The 20448-nt window shown below is 35.6% G+C and overlaps 1 protein-coding gene across 1 annotated transcript in view; it reads left to right on the top strand.

The window, feature by feature from the left end:
* LOC110371478 (sperm surface protein Sp17) overlaps positions 1 to 20448 on the top strand; it is a 148428-nt gene that overhangs the window by 69227 nt on the left and 58753 nt on the right. The window contains exon 2 of the mRNA XM_021327763.3: positions 11282 to 11461. Within this exon, the coding sequence (XP_021183438.1) occupies positions 11282 to 11461 (180 nt within the window). The remainder of the gene's footprint in view (positions 1 to 11281; positions 11462 to 20448) is intronic.

The raw sequence follows: 20448 nt of genomic DNA, 5'->3' as shown, positions 1-20448 counted from the left end.
TACATACCTTCAAAATTTTTGCAAGACATTTTAAAATTCCGCTCACAAATGGTTAGTACAAGAGCCCACTTATTGCACACACAGATACATTGCACAATTTCGTGTACATTGTACCCGCACCCAGCCTTTGTACGTCAAAGTGTTTCAGGTTTCAGCATTTTCAGCGCCCCTTTGTTTTATGTCGACGCTTTCGAATCCAAGCTATGTTTTAGTAGTGAATTTTTGTGCAAATATATTTTTTTATGTGGGTACTTTTTTTGGGTTGCAAGTGTACTGGTATTTATTTGTGTGTTTGTTAAATTTTTGGTTTTGTGGGTCACCATTTTCATTGCAATAAGTTATTTAGGTGCCTTTTTTATACATATAGCTGAAGCCGGACAAGCATATTAAAAAACCGGAATACTACGTACAAGTATCTTCTAAAAACCACCTTGATTTTATGAAGACATTATCAAAATGAAAGAAAGGTTTTCACATTTAAATAACATCCCAATTATGTAATTTACTAATAAGAAAGTATAAGATTACAAAACAGATTTTGTTCGTAATCCAATACACCACTAAATGCTGAAAGAAAACCCCTGTTTGAAGAGCAATTTCACCCCAAAATACACAGCATTAATAATGTAAATAGATAGAATTATTGTAACAATATTCCCTAAGAAATATTATTAATACATTTCCGTAATATTTTTGTTTGCAAAAGAGATTTATTCTAATGGCTGCCAGTTATGCGTAAATCGGGGATATCGTAAAATATGATGGTAGCATTTAAATATTAAATCAAACCAGATGTTGCGAAAAGGATTTCATAATATAAAGTCTATATTATGGTCGTTTTCATGCATTCTTAAAAAGTTTTATAGAGATCTCAGGGTTCTCAGTGTACACGGCACATGGCAAACTTTTAGTTGGCCGACAGTTTGTTTGGGCTCACAAATCAATAGGAAGATGAATGGAAGTACGCACATTACACATTACAAAGATCAAGTATTTAGCCAGTATCAGACCGACTTAAAAGGAGATTGGGCAAGAATGTATGAAGTTTGGTCCACATGTCCACCACGAACGAGACCTATATAATTAAATAGTCCACTTAATTTAGAGCAACTTTTACTAAGAAAGTAAAAAAAAAACAATGCCAAAAAAAAGTTATAGCCAAAAATGTATTCTTAATTTTCGGTACTTTTTGTATGTTATCATTATTATTTTTTATTTTATTCCACTTCCATTTCCGAACTTTATCTAAAACTAAGATGAGTAAGACACATTTGCATATAACCAACCCAGTTTTTGCCCGATGGATGTACGAATCACTAACCAATTGAGGCACCAGAAGTGCTTGAATATACTCAGCGGTGCCTGGATCTAAGAAAGAAAGTTCGATGTAACTGGTGGTGTCTTCTCTCTAATATGAACCATTCTATTTTGTCAGAAGTCACAGAAAGTACGAAAATCGAACATCACGAAAAGTAATTGAAAAAATGAAATTGATTAAATCTATAAAATGTTTTATTTGATTTTGCTATAACTTTTTTCTGGCATTATATTTTTTTTTACTTTCATAACAAAAAATGTTCTATATTTAACGGGCTATCTAGCCATATAGGTCTCGTTCGTGGTGGACATTTGGACCGGAATCGCCCATTGTCCTTTGTTTGGAATCAATAGTTTCTTAAAAAATGCCAGTCATCGGATTAACTGTCAGCCGACTTTTTAGTTTTCCCTTTTACTTGTAAACCGTGTGATTAAATAAAATATTATTTTTTATCGTTCTTACCAATGTTGGCGCGATATAAAAAAGTTAAGCAACTAACAATGCACATATTTCTTTTTACATTGAGAATAGCGTAAAAATAAAATATATAAAACAGAATATGAAACATAAAATTTGCATGTATGTAGGCTTTACATATTTCTACTTTATTTAGGCTGGGGGTAACTTTGTCCACAGTAACTAAAATTAATATTTAACATTGCAGAAACCACTCGAGAATTTCGGGTTAAAATAAATTCGGCACACGTTTTATATTATAAAAACAATTTCGCAGTTCCTTAGTTTTTGCATTTTTATTTTTGCCCTTTTTCGGTGTACGTTTTTTGGCTTATAAAACTCAGTCTTCAGTTTATTTTAAGGCTTTTTAAAAGATCTTAATGATACCATATGTTCAGATTTCGTTTAGAGACAAAAAACGGAACTAGAATTTAGAATTACTTATGTTTTTATCGATTTTAATTTTAGTGTTATGGAAGGCACGTAAAACATTGTGGATCACGGTATCTCAGCTGTCTTTTGAATTCCAATTTTTGGCAGTCGTTGCAGGTTGTCAAAAGCCATAAAGTCTGACAGCTTGTCTAACCAAGCTCCACCTCTTTCTATAAGTGACTCGCACCATTTAGCTATAACGATAACCAAACCATAACCAGCCGTATACTTGCCGTGTATTGGTTAAATCGGCAATTTGACAGCTGAAAATTGCTTATAGTTAAATGGTGCAACTCATCGTAACACTTTACAAAATAAAACACAACAAGAAATAAACAAAAAGCAATCAAAGATGGCGTGAGAAACATTCATTATGAAGTAGAACTTATTTACAGAAATGTTACAATAGTTCTAGTCTAGGATTCGGAAGGCGTGTCTGTATGTCTGTATGTTTGTTTGTTTTGTTAGAAACGTTGCTTTGTTAGCAGAAATACTATTTCTTGGTGTAGCACTGTTTGTTGTTGATTTGTTTGGGGTTGGAAGTTTTATTTTTAGGTTGTTTTGGTGGTATGTAGAGATATTCCTTGATGATTAACAAACATGTTTTATTATTTTTTCGTAGATGTTTTAAGCTAACGAGAAGGTTCAATTAAATCTAAGACCATAATCAGTACTTTTTACCATCAAGTTATACTGGAAGGCAACTCGTACATAGTTGAGAAATTAACAGATGAAAAATCTAGAAGGTTACAATAAAATCTAAGTATTTAAAAGTGTTCCTATAGCCCCCAGTACACATTGGCCCATGCGTGGCCAATACACGCCATCACCAATGTGTACACGGGGTATTGGTGTATGTTGGCGGACAATTGTCAATGTTAGCGTGCAATTGCAAAGCGTGGCCCATCACAGGCCAATGTATATTGGGGGCTTAAGATGCTGTAGTAATACTGTATAGAGGACAAATTCAATAGCTCAAAAACCGTGATGACAGTTCAGTACTAAAGCTTAGTAAATAAAATAAAAATAACGAGCCTACATATCGTGTTGAAGGGTAATAAAATTATACAGTTAAATAAATTAGCAGTTAACTACATACGATAACTGTCAACAGTTATTATATTTGTTTGTACCAATATTTTTTATTTATGAGCTGATTTGCGAACTCGAACCTAACTATGTAATTGGTTTTTGAAAATAGATATAGGTAATGGATTTTATGATTGTGCATATGGCAATTAAAATAGTTAATTGGCTTTAACTTTCAATGAATGCTTTTTAAAATTACATGTTTTTATTGTCACATTTATTCATTCATTAAAAAATTATGAGAAAATTTTGAGAATTTATACAACTTACAAAAAAGTTAAATCTCAGATGGGTGCGATATTAATATAATCGGGGGATGGTAAAATTAAAAAAATAACAACTTGGATAGGTCATTATTTATTGGAAAGTGATAAAAATCATAATACACCTTTAAAACAGAGTCATAAGAGAAAAAGAAAGTTAAAATGATTACATTAGGTACTATGCTTTCGTGCCAAAATAATATTAGGTAGATCTACCTATATCTCAAAATCACGCCAAATAAAAAGAAACTTTATTATATTCTTCATACCGCCATTACTATAATAACTATTTCTCTCCTAATAGTCCATTTTCGTACCACATTATTATTTTGTATTCAGAAAGAGAAATTATTCCCACACGCATAGAACATAATGATTAGGAATATTTCTTGTTATTTAGTTATTTCCTGAATATGTATTGAAATAACTGTAATCAACGTGAAAAACTTGTGTAATTCTGTTGTTACTAACTGGCTTTTGTTTTTAAATTTTATTGAATTATTAATGTACACACTATACATATATACAAACTTAAGCTACTTATCTTTATACAAAACTAAAAATAAAATACTATATACAAAATGTATATAAACATAAAACATAATATAAAAGAGCATCGATCAGGCGTCGAAGTATTCCTCCGCATCACTGTCCTCCGGAAACGTGCCCAGAAGACTGGCTGCATTGCCACGTTGAATGGCAATGCTAATTCTTTGTCCAAAGAATAAGCCAGCCCTCTGGTCACGCGAAGCGTCGACAAGCCTTTTCGCGATGTCCTTGTAAAGTAACCGCGAACTCGGGCCCCACGGTCCGAGCGTTTCGACCCCAAACGGCTCAAAACTATAATTTCCAATAAGGTTATTATATTTGCGCCGCTTGGTGGTCTCTGCAGAAGCTGCAGCCGCCCCAGCACAGACTGCCGTGCTAGGAAGATGTGATGGCGCCAGGGTGTCGACGCATGTTGCGTCCCACACCAGGGCCTACCCATCTTCCATGGCAACAACGTCATACCATCTGGCCTCTTTCCATCGTCACGTACCAGTCCATTAGGCTCTAAAACAGCTGGTACGCCGGCGGTGGAAAGAGCACGACGGATAATGTCGTTAATGCTGGCATGCCGTGCAATACGACCAGCACTTCTGCAGCACGACAGACCATGGTGCCCGAGGCTGTCGACAGCTTCACCGCAATGGCAGCGATGCGGAGCAACACAGGGAGCGCCTAATCGAAGGCATGTAGCTATCCGGAAGGTGTTGTCATCCAGCATAGTGCCTATGCTGGTTGACGGAATAACCTGCAACCATAGTCCAGATTCCCATACTCCCACAGCCAGCAGGCGAGCACGCTCGGCAGCACCATTACACGTATTAAGAAGATCATTCCGTGTGATGCTGCAGAGCGGCCCATCCCACTGTCTCTGAGAGGAGGGGTCACTGGGCATAACCGTATTTGGGCAAGTCATTTTCCAAGTATTCAACGCATCGGCCAAACACGGCACCCCAAAGTCCACCAGTGAGGAAGATAGAATTTTCCTAGTGAGACTTGCGGTGCTGTGGACCGAGGAGAGGAATGCCGGTAAACTAAGACTGGAAATTTTGCGGACGCCGAGGCCTCCCAAGCGAATAGGCAGTGAGGCCTGTTGCCAGGCTCGGTCGTCCAGGGCCACATTTAATATTAGAGAAAGGGTGTTCCTGTTGATTTTGTTTCAATAGTGGTTTCACGGTGCTTCGTATGTACGTGAGAGTGGAAATAACCCCATATATCGAGAGAGCTTTTTATCCGGGAATGTAGGTCCTACGGGGTGGGATGAAACCGCTGGAGGAAGCCAGTGCAAAATTAATCTATTCAATGTTCTGCCTCATAGTTTAGTCGTTTTCTATTTGAGATATAAGATGGATATATGACAGTTGGCAGATCAAACATCGCTATAATATTTTGGGACGCAATTTTGAAAAGATTTTTTTACATAATGGGACCCTCTCTCTCTCTGTAACCATTTCTAAAGTCAGCTTCACTTAATATGTGATCTAACATCAATTCTAACCGTTATTTATATTTATAAAAGATACTTTTATAATTTTAATTTGATTAAATCAAGAACCTAGTTTTTTACATTGAAATTGAACCAATAGAATTCTTAGCTTTGTGTTTCAATTAATTGGTTTGTTTCAAGCAATGCAAATAAATACAAAAAGGAAACAGTTACAGCTCTCGCAGACTTCTTTATTGATTTCAGTTTACACTTGCGAGCAGTGGAAATGGGTCAGCTACTACAAAAATATATTATCTCGATTAAACTAATGAAAAACAATGCTTTAACAGAAATTCTCGTTTGAGTCGATTTTTATAATATATGTATTCTGTGAAGAATTCATATTTCCTTCGGTTTAAATATTTCACTGATCTGGATATTGAAAAAATAAGTGTAAATGAATATCATATAATATACCTACTAGTTTCCCCACGTGGTTTCGTCCGCGTTCTTTAGAAACTATTTCCTACATAAATGAGCGATAAATAAGAGAAAGGATTTTTTACGAGTTATCACTGAGGCTAGCAACTTTCATCCAAACTAACTCTTGCACCGTATAAAATACATATAAATAAGTAAAGTTGTATAATACTACATTTACCGAGTTCCGCCGTGCAAAGCTCTTAGTTCCACAAAAAAAGACAAAGAACGTTAAGTGCTCTAATTTTAGATACTTAAAACATGCTGACCCAATTTAAATGTCCCCACCTGTACCTATTTCCACACTTCCTTGCAAAAACGAAAAAAATGCTAATTCGTATTCCGTGCTTGAAAATTTCCTCAAGTTTTTATTTATATACCAGGTGTTTCCTGCGGCTTTCACGAGTCCTGGGGGAACTTCCTCTCGTACCCGGACAAAACCTGGGGGACGAAACTATATTACTTGGGGATGGTCTATCTTCCCAGCAGTATTTTTTTTCAAATCGGAGTTTTAGTTAATTCGGAGCCTTTAAAGTACCTACCCGGACACTAAATAGTTGGCCGAGAGTCGACCCGATGGATAGCATTTTTTTTAAAGAAAATCTTTTATCCTATCAGCTTTCAATCCGTCTGATGCAGACTAAGGGTCCGTTCAGATAGACAGGCTCGGAGAGGAGAGCAAATTCTTAACACGTTGAAAATCGGGTGCTTAGTATTTGAAGTAAGGTTAATTTTTGCATGCGCACTGCTTTTGTCACTAAGAATGCTCGAAAGCGCTCGATGTGAAATAATAAGAAGAGCCGACCGGCTCCGATTGCGTACTTTTTCTCGGTCTTGCTGACGATTAGCTCCGATTGCATCTCATGGAGCCGTTCGAAGCTGATTCCGGTCTGAAAAGAAAAATGCGCACCGATGCTCTCCGAGCCGGTCTATCTGAACGGACCTAACAATCTGATCGTTGTAATGTTCGTTCTACTATACATCTCCATAATAATTTACGAGCCCAAACAAAATACCAGCCGACTTAAAGTTTGCAGTGGTATTCTATACTCAGAGACATTTAATGATTACTTAAGCCATTCCTTAGTAAAGGATTTGTATGACATTCCGTCACTAAGGAGTGACTTAAGTAATCATTAAATGTCTCTGAGTGGGGAGGTTAGGGTACAAACAGACATCACAAATGTTTCGTCTTTTTTACATTGGTACAGAAGTACATATACCTAAGTTCAAAGGCTGTCTCACTCTTGTGGCTTCCCGTTTCATAAATTATTTAGACCAAACTGGGGCCTGTGACCTAGTAGAGAACTAGGATCTGAACTTTATCTAGGGTTTATTTGAAACGTGTATGAATTTAGAAATGTTTCGTAGAGTTTTTGGCATGTTTTCCACTAGAATTTTGGTCGGATTTTAGAGTTTTTTGTTGCTTTTTCTGCATGGGGATAACATGTTAGCTGTCTGTTGGAGAGATTTGGTACCACGGGGCTTATGCGTTGAAATATATTTTTGTATGATTTTCGTGTAGGTCTGTTTTTAGGGTTCCGTACCCAAAGGGTAAAACCGGACCCTATTATTTTCGCTCCTCTGTCCATCCGTCCGTCCGTCCGTCCGTCCGTCTGTCACCGGGCTGTATCTCATGAACTGTGATAGTTAGAGCTCAAATTTTCACAGATCACTTGTTGCCGCTATAACAACAAATACTGAAAACTAGAATTAAACAAATATTTTAGGGGGCTTCCATAAAACAAACGTGATTTTTTTGTCCGTTTTATAAATAACGGTACGGCACTTGGCCGGTTTATATTTATTTTTATGAAAAGGGGGTTGCACTATGTAACTGTAATGATAACCACATTATAAGCAGCCGTCGCCATAAATTGACACTAATTGGTCGCATCGGTAAGTTGACAGTTAAGCGTTTGCCATCGTTATAGTTAGGTACATGGTGCAACTCACACTACAATATTTCCAAATTGTAAAAAAATAAGAAAAGGGCACAACAAGGCTTAGCAAATAATATAACCGTAACAAAAGAAAACATTGAAATTAACCTACTATTTGAGTGCGACACCCAAAAATCGAAGTCAGAAAAATAGGTTTTGCGTATTACACAAAAAATATAAAAAGAAAGCTGCTTTCTAAATATTCAAATAACGTGTTTATCTAGCGTTCAAGTATATGAAACAAACATATATTAAGTTCAGTGGCCATTTGAAAACGCAATAAGCGACCCGAGCGGTACTTTACGCGCCGAAGTTATCATTATCAGAATAAAAATCACATTTAGGTACCACGTTTGATTCCCAAATGTGCGTTTTATTTTGAAATTATAGTGTACTTGTTTTAATTTAGTGTTTAAGGCTCGAAAATGCAGACAGAAGCTTGAAAAAAAATCTATACTGTTACAGTGTGAATTTGTGTTTTTCAGACAAAGGCATTTTACTTTTGAATTAACTTTGGTACCTATAAAATTGTATCATCATCATCTGCCTAGCCTTTCCCCACTATGCTAGGGTCGACTTCCAATATATCTAGCAGTAACTGAGTACTGGTGTTTTACATGGAGCGATTGTCTGTCTGACTTCCTCCAACCAAGTTACCAATGTTCAAATGACAGCCGGGACCCACAAATAAATGTAAGTGCGTTCCAAAACAAGCAGAAACTCGTTATGGAAAAATGGTTACGTTATTGAGTAATAATTCTTAAGGAATACTTTAAAATGTTCAACACAATGTCAAATCACGAATAATCTTGAATTATTTAAACCACGTTCGGAATACTAGTACAAAGCCGTAACTCTTTTATGAGCGCACTAAAATGCCACATCATGAGGGAGAACACTAACATTTAACAACATTATAAAGGTTACATTTTAGTGGCCCTACTAAAAATGCTCCCCTTTTTATCTCTGAACAAGAATTACAGTGCTTAGCATTATAAAAAATACAGGCTAAGCCTTTTTACGAAGCTTTGACAAAAGGTTTTAGTTTCAGGATAAAATGGTGTATTTTGCTTTTTTTTTCAAAATGGTTTAAAAATCATTCTAAGCGACTTCTAAGGAAAGCAGAGAGTTTTAAATTCTGTACTATAAACTCTCTATGTTATATTAGTATCTATGTGGAATAAATTCCTCATTATTTATACCTAAGGGTGCGTCCACATCTGGCGAATGCGCAGCACGCGAGCCGATCGCGAGGTGTCCGCGAGCTGCGCGCGTGCATTTTTGTTCGTGTGCCGCTTCTGCTTGGCCCGCGCGCAGCTCGCGCGCGACCTAAGCGCCGCACGCGAGCGGCGCGCAGGCGGCGCGCGACGTCTGCCATCTTCGATAGTACTGAGCCAATATACGGAACTGTAAGGGCGAGAACTGATTGCGCGCAGATCGCGCGCCGCTCGCGCGCTCTATACGAGCCTTGCGTGAGTTGCGCTAAAGAGGCGCACCGAACTATTGCAGTGACTGCACGCGCGCAGCTCGCGGACAGCTCGCGATCGGCTCGCGTGCTGCGCATTCGCCAGATGTGGACGCACCCTAAGAAAGTAACTTATCAATCCATATATTTTCACCATTTACTTAACTTTATTTATTTATTGCAAAAATCTATACAGATGCATCCTTAGCCTAGGTATACATTACCCTGTTAGGGCGCAGCAAATTAACTTAAAACTAAATAATTGTATCACAATATTTACAAAAATAATACTATTTAATTTAAGTCTATTAGACTTACATAAAAATACAAATTCCAATACAGATATTTATATATTATAATAAATATGACCTAAAAAATAAATTAGTTACAATACAACTTTTTTATACTATAAAAACAAATACCGTCCAAAAAAAGTATTGACGCAAAACCTAAGTCTTAGTAATTAAAGGGGTCAAATTCCCGTAACCCGCACTTCGAGGCAACCCTAAAATAACCTCTTTATTTTAACCCGTAAAGTGCGGGTCCTCACATTTTTGAATAATTTACGTCACAACGTTGGCTTTTGAAAAATCTCTCCTTTATCTCGGCGAAAAATGTTGGTTTTGTAAGTGTAGACCTTTTGTGTACAAAATTACGTTTCGTTTTATTTATTAACCGACTTCTGAAAGAGGTGTTTTAAATTCGGATGTTTGTATTTTTTGTGAGTTTATTGAGCTTAGCTTGTAGGACAGTGTTGGTTTAATTGTTTATTTAGATGTAGTAATTTTTTTGGCCTTAATTTTAAATTAAACGCCAATTCAGACTTAATTTATTTCTTGTACAGTCAGCGTTTAAACAATAATGCTAAGAAAAAAATTAACTTGTCTATGTATTAATAACTTGGCATGTCCGTAGAATAAATATAAAGGTATAATAAACCATTGAATGCAATCGACAGGACCAACCATGAGGACTAACCATATCTCGGCGAATAAATATTTTCATTTTCATTTATCAACACAAGAGTTTCACCAAAAATCAAAGAAAAGCAAATAAAAATCTCCACCATTCTACTAAAAATATCCATTGCCAGTGCAATTTAGATATCAATCGAGGACTGCTCCAGTTTTACATCAAAACATGTAGATCACATAAGAAATATACCATTTTCTGTCTTGACCCATTTTCGGAAACTTGCCAAATTCACGAAAAAATATCTATCAGAAGTTCTGCTCAATTTAATACAAGAGTGTTTGTCTGGCATTTGGCATCGAACCCGGGACCTATCACTTGGAGCTATTTAAAAAGTTTCTCGACAGGTTGAAGAAATATAGTCAGTTTTTCTTTTTGGAGTTTCAGCAGTTTTATTAGGTCTGAAATTGAATATACAATTCAATTTCAGACCTAATGTATGACAATTTTAGTTACCAAGTGTTAGGTTCAATACTTTAGTGTTTTTATAGTGAACTATCTTTACTAATATTCTAGTACTTATACATACTATAACATCTTGTAATACCATACCATGTTTCTAGCAAATAAAAAGTAGATAATGCTGTCTTTTATACATATTTTTTATATTTACACCCATTTTCCATGGAAAATACTTCGCTCATCCTGATGAGAAGTGTCCTATAGCCTTCTTCGATAAATACGCTATCTATTACTGAAACCAAACAACTTGACACGGATGCAGATTGAAACATATTTTATAGATGTTAAAAGGCCATTGATAATAATTGATGACTACTAAAACATTTTTTCAATTGGATCAGTAGTTAAAGTGATAAGCGTGTTCAAACAAACGAACAAACTCCTCACCTTTATAAACTTCACTAAGCACACTACTCTTCTCACTTCCAGAAGAGAAAGCCAAGGAGACCGAGACCAAGTCAGAAGAGCAGGCAGCGACTAAAATCCAGGCGGCTTTCCGTGGTCATCGGACGAGGAAGTCAATGAGCATGAAGACCAGCAAGCAACAGCAGCCGGAGCCGCAGCCCACTAAGGCTGAGCTGGAGGCCGAGTTCCGAGCTGATGATAAAGGTTGGTGACCTTCTTACTGCCAATTTCACTCACAAATAAGTTATAGTGTAATGAAATGAAATGAAATGAAAAAAGTCTACGGTGGATTTAATAGCCTATCTATGCGTTTTACCAAAAATAATATCGAGCTAGGCAGCGTCGCAATGTTATGTCTAATAACAAATCAATGGATATAGAAATCAGAGATAGGTCATAGAAATTCAGCGTTACATTTCTTGCCATGTGAGGGTAATTTCTATGTTTGTGAGATTATTTGAGCTTATGTTTTTTTTTTTACAGAAAATATTTTTGTATAAACTTTATAGTGATGTAAACTCTATCTTACTGCTAAAAATAAGGCATTTAGGTTCTTTCACTATAACTTAGCTGTAAAGAATTTATTAGGTACCAACAGAATTTGTATAATTAAAAAATTACATCAGGTTTTAGGAGGAAGTTTGACAATAAGTACCTACTTTTTTCTTAAAAATAAGTAAGTAGGTAGCTATTTAGACGCAAATAAATGTCCCTATCTAACTTAAAACAAAATTACACCACAAACTTGAGATTTCCAACCTTCGTAAAAGCTCTTTTAGTACTAAACGTCCACAATCTAACCTTCAGATAGCAATATTCAAACGAAGATAAGATCCTAATCTATCCAAGTCTGCCTTCAAGGCCTCCCGCTGTGGGTTAGCAGCGGCTAGGGAATGTCAGACTCTTACTGGCTAAAAACCGTCGTGTTCCGTCGTAGGCCTTTTACGTACCAGGGCCGCGGTAACTCTTTCGAACAATCCCGCAACCCCGGCAGGCCTTGGCCCTACTAGGCTCCGCTGGGGGTCTTCAAGGCCTAGCTTTATCATGGAAAGTATCGATTATACCAATTGTGCGTGAATGTTAAATGGATCTAGGATTAGAGCAAAAAAGCCGGACCTGTGTCAAAGGTTTCTTTGGGCCTCATTTGTATACTGCCACAAAGGCCTGACGAGGGCTAAGATCTAGGTATAGTTACATGAAATTAGAAAATGGTCTAGTTTAGGTAACATTTTAAACATTATGGGCCTTACTACAAAAACTTTAAACCCTGTCTTACACTTGTCTAATAAAATTTTGGCTGCAAAATGAACCATATGTCAACGTCATAATTTGACATTTTTTTAGACAAGGCATAAACTGACGTTTAAAAGTTTTTGTGGTAAGACGGTTTGTGACGCGTATCAAAGGGTTGTGAGACATTGTGTACCTCATACATTTATAATATGTACTATAAAAATAAAATATATAAAAAAACAACAAGTAGATGTCGGATTAAGTAAACATAAATTAAACATTTATTTCTGTCTTTGTTTCTAAAATAATTCCAAAGTAAAGTTGGATAAAGAGCAGATTTCACGAAAAATTCAGGTTCGTAGTATCATTTGACCAACCGATTACCTACATAAATATAAACGACTATCGACGAAAGGTTTTCTACCGAATTCGACTAAGTTTACTTTCGTTTTTCCAAATTCTACTTCCTACGGAAATTATAAAAAGAAAACTATAAACACGAAATGCGTAAGGCTTTTCGGAAAGCCTTAAATAAATATGTTGCACCAAAAAAAATATTCATACTTATATATAAAATAATAAAAAAAATCTCTTACATCTCTGTCACATTACTTATACAGATTTATGCTCACTCAGTACTTTCCTCTTTTATTATTAAATCAAGGAACTGGGTGACATAGACAATCTTCGGAAGCCGCCATTTGTAATCCTATTCGTAAATCAGCGTCGCTTGAATCACCTACGCAGAATAAAAGGAATTTCGGTCTTGACTATTTTTTTATATTTAGAAATATTGTTTTACCAGTGTGCAACTTGATTTGATTTTATGGCGGATCTGGCCTGGATTTTAATCGACCGATAAGTTATGTATGGTTGTAATTAGTGCACTACGATACATTTCCATAGTGATTTGCATATAAACCATAGTGATTTATGAACGCTATGAATTGTCATTGACAGCTGCGTGACAGGTGTGAATATTCATTTTTTGTCACTTGCTCTGCGAGTGAAAGAGCACAGAGGGGGTTTTTCTGGTAAGAAAGAGCTTGTCCATGGGCATGATTTAGGAATGCTTCTTCTTCAACAAATGCTGCGTGTTTTGGAAACATATATAATAGCTATGTTGCCGTCTAGTTCTTCACTTTAACAGGCGTTGTCACGCGTATGAGAGCGCGACGACAAATAATATACTAGGTACCTGGAGCTAGAAATGTGTCCCGCATATGAAAACCGCGTACTTATACGCGCGACCAATGTAAGCTGGTACCTAGGTATGTAAGTCCCCGACCAAACTATTGGACGACATAAAGTTTGTAGCCTACAGGGGTTCTAAATTTTCGGAATGCGAAAAAATTGTCTTGTACTAAAGAGATTAGACATTTTGCCCCAAAGGAACAATAAATTGAAACTTTTTGTTGAATGTTATTGCGAAAAACTTCGGTATTATTATGAGGAAATTCCGACTCATTTCCTCTGTCAAGTTTAATTAAAGACTTATGTTCAAGGACAATGGGAAAATCCTGAACTTCCGCATAAATATAAGAAATGCGACAGTTATTGTTTCTGTTTGTCTGTCGAGGTAATAACAACATTATAAACTGAATTAGATAGATATGTAATATGTATAAAAAGAATAGGTTAGGTTAGAATGTATTTGATATTTTACATGACAGTAACTTTAATTGAAATGAAAAGGCATACTATGGCACAGAATGTAAGTCAGTACGGTTTGAAAAAATATGCTATCTGATTAAAAAGACATATTTTGTTTTTTCATTATTATTAATCGGTTCGCATAACATAAACTATCAACAATTAACAAAACAGCGCGGAGCAGCGGTCACTAACTTATGAAAACATTCCAATTCTAAGAAATAATGTGGTTCTTTTTACCTACGTTAGTTTAGGTACATACAGAAACGGCTTCACACTCAAATATTAATATCAGGACCACGAAGTAGGTCGGTTATAAACGAAAAACTTATTTTGCTCAGAAAATAAATATGCTAATACTAAGTATCAAATATGTTTCGAAAAGTAAGCGTTTTCAAGTCTCAGTAGAGCTATTTTTTGTGGTAATTCAAATCGAATGTATTTTTATTTTATTGTATAAACAACTTCCTTATTTATCTAATTTTTATTTTACTAAACAACTTATCTAATATAAGAAATACATGTTACAAAAGGATACAGTTAGATATCGCTTTCAAGGACTACCGCTGTTATATTTATTTATTTTCCACTTTAATATTTAATAAATAATGTAAGTACTTCTAAAGAATTTGTTTAAAGAAGTATATTTTCAATTTCAAATAGAACCACACATAAAAGTAAGAGCTTTCTTTAATACATTTATATACATGACCTAAAAATAAACCTATATATATGTATATATACATCTAAAATCAAATATTACATGAGAGCTTTCTTAGTAACCTTTAGTATACATTCAATAACATATTTGACTAAATATATCTAAAGAGTACGACAAAAAACACACCAATAATATATTATTATTAGGTATGTATTACCTTAATAATCTATCTTAATACCGCCTACCGCCTACCACCCGTCATCTACCTCCCACACTCTGACGGATCACTTTTGTTATTAGATAAATATACTTAATCAGGGTTTTGCGAAATATCATAATACCCCACTTATAAATACGGAAAAGCTATAACATATCATAAACCTGAAAAGTGTGTTTATTTACTTGAAGCCCTAATCTGAATACTGGTCCGATGTAAAAAAATCTTTCACTCACACTCTTTCAGTGTTTGATAGCCCATTGATTGAGGAAGATTATTTTCTTTCCGGATTCAAGAGGTCAGTTAGGCTGTCGCTTTTAAAACACTGGTACTCAGCTGCATCTAGTGAGACTGGAAGCCGACCCTAACATAGTTAGGAAAAAATCCCTACTTGATATCCTTTTATTTTATTAATTTATACACAGAAGCTGTTCGTGTTCCTTTTACTAATAAATAAATAAAAAGGCTAGTCAGATGAATGTTTTTTTTTCTGACACAAGTGACACCACTTGCAGAAGCTAGTAACTGTATACCTAACAAGGAATCTACAAAAATATCTTCTTATATTTTTGTTCTTCTCACTAAATATTCCACGAACTCAAACTTGGCCGTTTCCCGGTCTCAAAAGAACTTGTACCAAGTTGTTGAACAACTGAGTCCCTCGGTGCCGGTCGTACTAGAATGCTTTACAAAGTACACTTTGGAATAGAAAGTTAGTCAAAAAATTTGGTTATGATTGTAGTCATTTTTGTTTTGAAATGATAACTTAATAATGTTTATAAAAAAACCATTGTCTGTAAAGTCATTTTACTGACGATAGTTGAACGTGACAACGTGAGTAGCTGCCGATTGTGCCTCTTTGTCGCTCGCTGCGTGCTCTCGCTTGCACTTCAAGCCTTAAACGGAACGCCTCAGAGCGAGGTAACGCCTCAGAGCGAGGTAACGCCGCATGAGTCATGTTTTTTCGTGCGTGCAGCCGGCTCCATCGATTTATAAGACGTTGTATTAGTAGTATTTAGTAACGTATAGTCTGTAAGTAACTGACAGTAACCTTCAAAATATTTAATTTAATGTCGTCTAAAACGCCTCACACATTTTTGTTACGAAAAAAGTTTGTCAACCTTTTTTTTTTTTAACGATGGCAAAACGCAAATCTACAAATGATACCGCTGTGGGTTAGCAGCGGTGAGGGAGAGTCAGACTTTTACTGACTAAAATTCCATCGTGTTCCGTCGTAGGCCTTTTATGTACCAGGGCCGCGGTAAGTAAGTTTGTCAACCTGAATTAATGATTAATTGCAAACACTATGAAACAAGGTATAAAATACCGCATTATTTTACAAAAATAAAGGAGCAACAAGCATCAAATCACCCACAAAATATCAATTTGTTTTTCGCTCCAAAATATAACATTTCTACAAAATATCGTCGTACAACGGCTACTAAATTCATTTACAATTTAGAAACATTTGCTATCATAAATCTCTTTGGAGCTCAAATCTGACACTTATTAGCAAAATTGTTTACTTTCGAACGAACAGTTGTATATTTTATTCTAATTTTGGCATAGGTACGGAAAATGTGCCATTCCGTTTTATGGAGTTTCTGTGTTGATGTTTTAACTACAATAACATTTGTTTTTGGAACTAGTTTATGAGTGTTTTTTGAAGAAGTAAGGGTGCTTTGAAGATTTCTAATTGACTAGAGACAGTGCGACACTTTCTAAAACTTAATATATTATACTAATATAACAAAGAGAAATGATTTTTTGTTTGTTTGAACCTAAAAGTTGCAAAACTACTGAAGTAATTTTAAAATTTCTTTCAGTGTTGGAAAGCTACAGTCTTCCCGGGTAACATAGACTATATTGTATCCCTAGTAGTTCCCACGCAGGAAAACGGCTGGTAAAAAAATTAAGTTAAAAGTTACATTTACAGTTATTTTAGGTATGCTAAAAAACTAGTTGATTTTTTATAAAATGACCGTCAACTGCATGTAAATATGCCTTGAACATATCCAAAACCGATATACTCTGCGTTTCTATTAGCAGCTACTAGTAAACATGAATTATTCATACTTTGTCCTTCATGTACTGTAATATTCCCTCAGGTTTCCTTGTACAGGTAGCATAATCCCCCTGGTAATATCACAGTAATCTTATATTATAAAATGCATGAGTTTATTCGTGTTTTTTTTTCGGGCTAATAGGCAGGGGGCTTCCGCTTCTTAATTATAGCACAGAAATGAATTCTGTTTAAATTGTTTATATGCTTAATGATAGCACTAAGCATATAAACAAATTAAAAATAAAGCTTATTTCTTTTAAAGTTTACTAAGTCTTCAATTTTGCGTTTTACGCAGGATTTCGTATTAACTGGCAAGAAAATATTTATTCACACACAGAAAGATAGTCGCCAAATATCGAACACATCAGTTCCAAAAATTTGTAGTCACGACCTTGATTCCCAGTTCCCAAACCAACAAAACTGATTGCCGAATAAATCAAATCAAATACCTACGTTTATTTTCAAGCTACATTGGCCCATAGATAAATACCTTAAAGACATACATATAATGTTATACAAAATTGTTAGTATATAAATACCAAAAAATAAATAAAGTGCCATTTACCATATTTAAACAATAATATCGTATTTCCCACAATAATCGCTTAACACTACCAGTGGCGAAGGGTGGTTTAATGAAATAGGGAAGCCGCAGCAAAAAAAAACTGGGGGGGGGAGTACACAGGGATGGGGGGGGGGAGGTAATGGAGGTAATTTCGCAGTCCACCTTTTAGCACTGACTGAGAGACTGATAGTTTGAACATGTTTTCTCGAGGAATTCGGCAGATTATTAATATCTATAAAACTTTACTATCTTTAGTTAGGTATATTAACTACTAGAATCTGAGAAAACTTGGCACTAGAAACAATACATTTTAAGTATTTAATTTACAACGGCCTGTTAGCCATTGATATTTATCGTAGGTATTTATCCGTCAGGACATTAGTAATTTTAATATAGACGTAATTTTGGTAGGTAATTCACCCGAGCGGCGTGCCCGAGTTTTATAACACGTTTTTATTCTCAAAACTTAATCTTGAAAAATAAGTTCCTTCCTAAAGTAAATAATCTGTCGAATCGGAAAACAGGCTAATGCGATAAATGCTATAGGTACATTAAAAAGAAACCTGATGCCAACTGTCTACGTATCAAAATAACTCAATTCAACGTAGACATCTCTATTTTCACTAGGTACATACACACATTGTAGAACTGTACTTGTACTGAGTACCATGTCGTCACACAGTGCGATCGCGGAGATTAGTAGGGAGTAATGATACTGCCAACTATGTAATCAAAATTATAAATTCCCAACTAGGGTCTTTAAATCGCGGAGAATCTTAACACCGCGATTCAGGATTTGCATAAAAATGCACAACGCCATCTATGTTGACATAATGTAACTAAAACACTTAAACTAACATAAAATATTGTACACACACGAACTATGTTATTTCCAAATGATACACACACTAATAAATTCAATTAAGTAATACAAAGAACAAATTGTTAATGGTATTATCTAAAACAAAATAAGAACAATGAGAGTGAATTTGTCTGATTTGTTTGTTTACATATTTGAGAGCTCCAAGCGCTGTCACTCGCGCGTAGACAGATATAGCTACTCTACTCTTGACGCGTTCTTTCTCGTTCACTCGCGAGTTTTGATTGGTGGAAGCCGCTCCGTGAGCCGGGTTACCGCTCGCCCTTATTTTGCGAACATCGCGCGGCGCGGCGTGGATGACGTCACGCAAGCGTAGTTTTGTATGGAGGAGGAAGCCGCGGCTTGTTTAGTAGGAGCAAAATGTTTCAAGTAATTTATAGACAATTTTTTTACGGTGGTAGGCGTTTTGTTATACCTACATATTTAAATTGTGTGGTTTAAATGATTATATTAATTATACCTATACCGATATTATAACTTATACCTATGCTTCTTTCTTGAAATTCGAAAGCCGACGCCTCGCCACTGAACACTACAATGACAACAATAGTTACCGGCAAATCCATGCTAGCGACTTGAAGCTGGGCTTACAAGGAAACACTCGTAAATACTCCGTATTATTCTCAATATACGTGGCAGCCAGTAAATGGGATTAAGGCAGGTTGCACATTGATGCACTTAGCGATGCATAATTTTACTAATAGTAAAGTAATAATTGCTAAGTATTTAGTCGTTTTTACTGTCCACGATATACCTACTTATAGCATTATCGAAGTTTTGAGTTTTTACCAAAACCCATTTTAAAACAATATCCCAAAAATGAGGTTCTCAATTCAATAACAACAGTTTTTTTCGATCAGAATCTTAATATTTATGCATTTATATGCGAAATTACTGATACAGATATTGTAATCACATCATACCCTTATGTTTATGTAAAAAAAGTTTTTCTTTGGAAATGGGAAATCATCAGTCTTTTACTGCCTAAACCCCACCTCTGTTTCTGCTGGTCCTCTCTGTCTACAAAGGCCGTTGTAACGCTTTTGAACAATCCTTCTGTGAAAGTAGCCCGTGTTTATGTATTTCTCATCTAGACTCGCCGAATTTCAGTGTAAATGAAAAGGTAGCAATCGTATAAGTATCCTAACTTATACTCATTAGTACATTTAACCAAACCTTACTCAATTATTTCTAATCCTCCAATATAAACGCAGCCTAAGTCTTAGTACAGTTGTGCACAAATTAAGCCGTAACCAGTGTAGGCGAGATTGGCGCGGCTTAGGGCTTTTCATTACGACTGTACCTAGCTCGATGTGAGTCTTGTGTTACTAACTGTACCAATTTCTGTATTTATTTATTGAGAGGATTTGAGCTGTAAAGAGGTTTGTGAAAAGGTAGGTATAATATCGTTACTATAATTTATAAGTGTGATCGTAAGTTTTGTTAGGCTGAATCAATTAAGCTGCAAGATATGAGCATAAGTTTTTTATACCTGTCCGGGAAATTGTGGACTCGGGGTTGCAGATAAAAATATACTTAGTACCTATGTAAAAACGAGTCTAACCTGGGCAACCAAATACAAGGGGGGTACCCAGGAAACTGGGTTGTGGAGGTCAGATAGGCAGTCGCTTCTTGTAAAACACTGGTACTCAGCTGAATCCGGTTAGACTGGAAGCCGACCCCAACATAGTTGGGGAAAAGGCTCGGGAGATGATGAGTACCTATGTAATAAATTCAAAATCATCAAAACTAATGAGTGATAAGTGCTGATATTGCTTTGCAAAAACATTACGAATTCTGATTTGAAGCTTGCACTAAGGCAAAATTTACTTGTACAATCTACTATACATAGGTAAGTCATAAAAAAAGTAAAATAAAATATTCACCGAAGACAATGTAGCCAGTTTATTATGTAAA

The sequence above is a fragment of the Helicoverpa armigera genome, chromosome 28 (assembly GCF_030705265.1).
Source record: "Helicoverpa armigera isolate CAAS_96S chromosome 28, ASM3070526v1, whole genome shotgun sequence".
Classification (NCBI taxonomy): domain Eukaryota; kingdom Metazoa; phylum Arthropoda; class Insecta; order Lepidoptera; family Noctuidae; genus Helicoverpa; species Helicoverpa armigera.
This window is presented reverse-complemented; position numbering and strand designations above follow the sequence as displayed.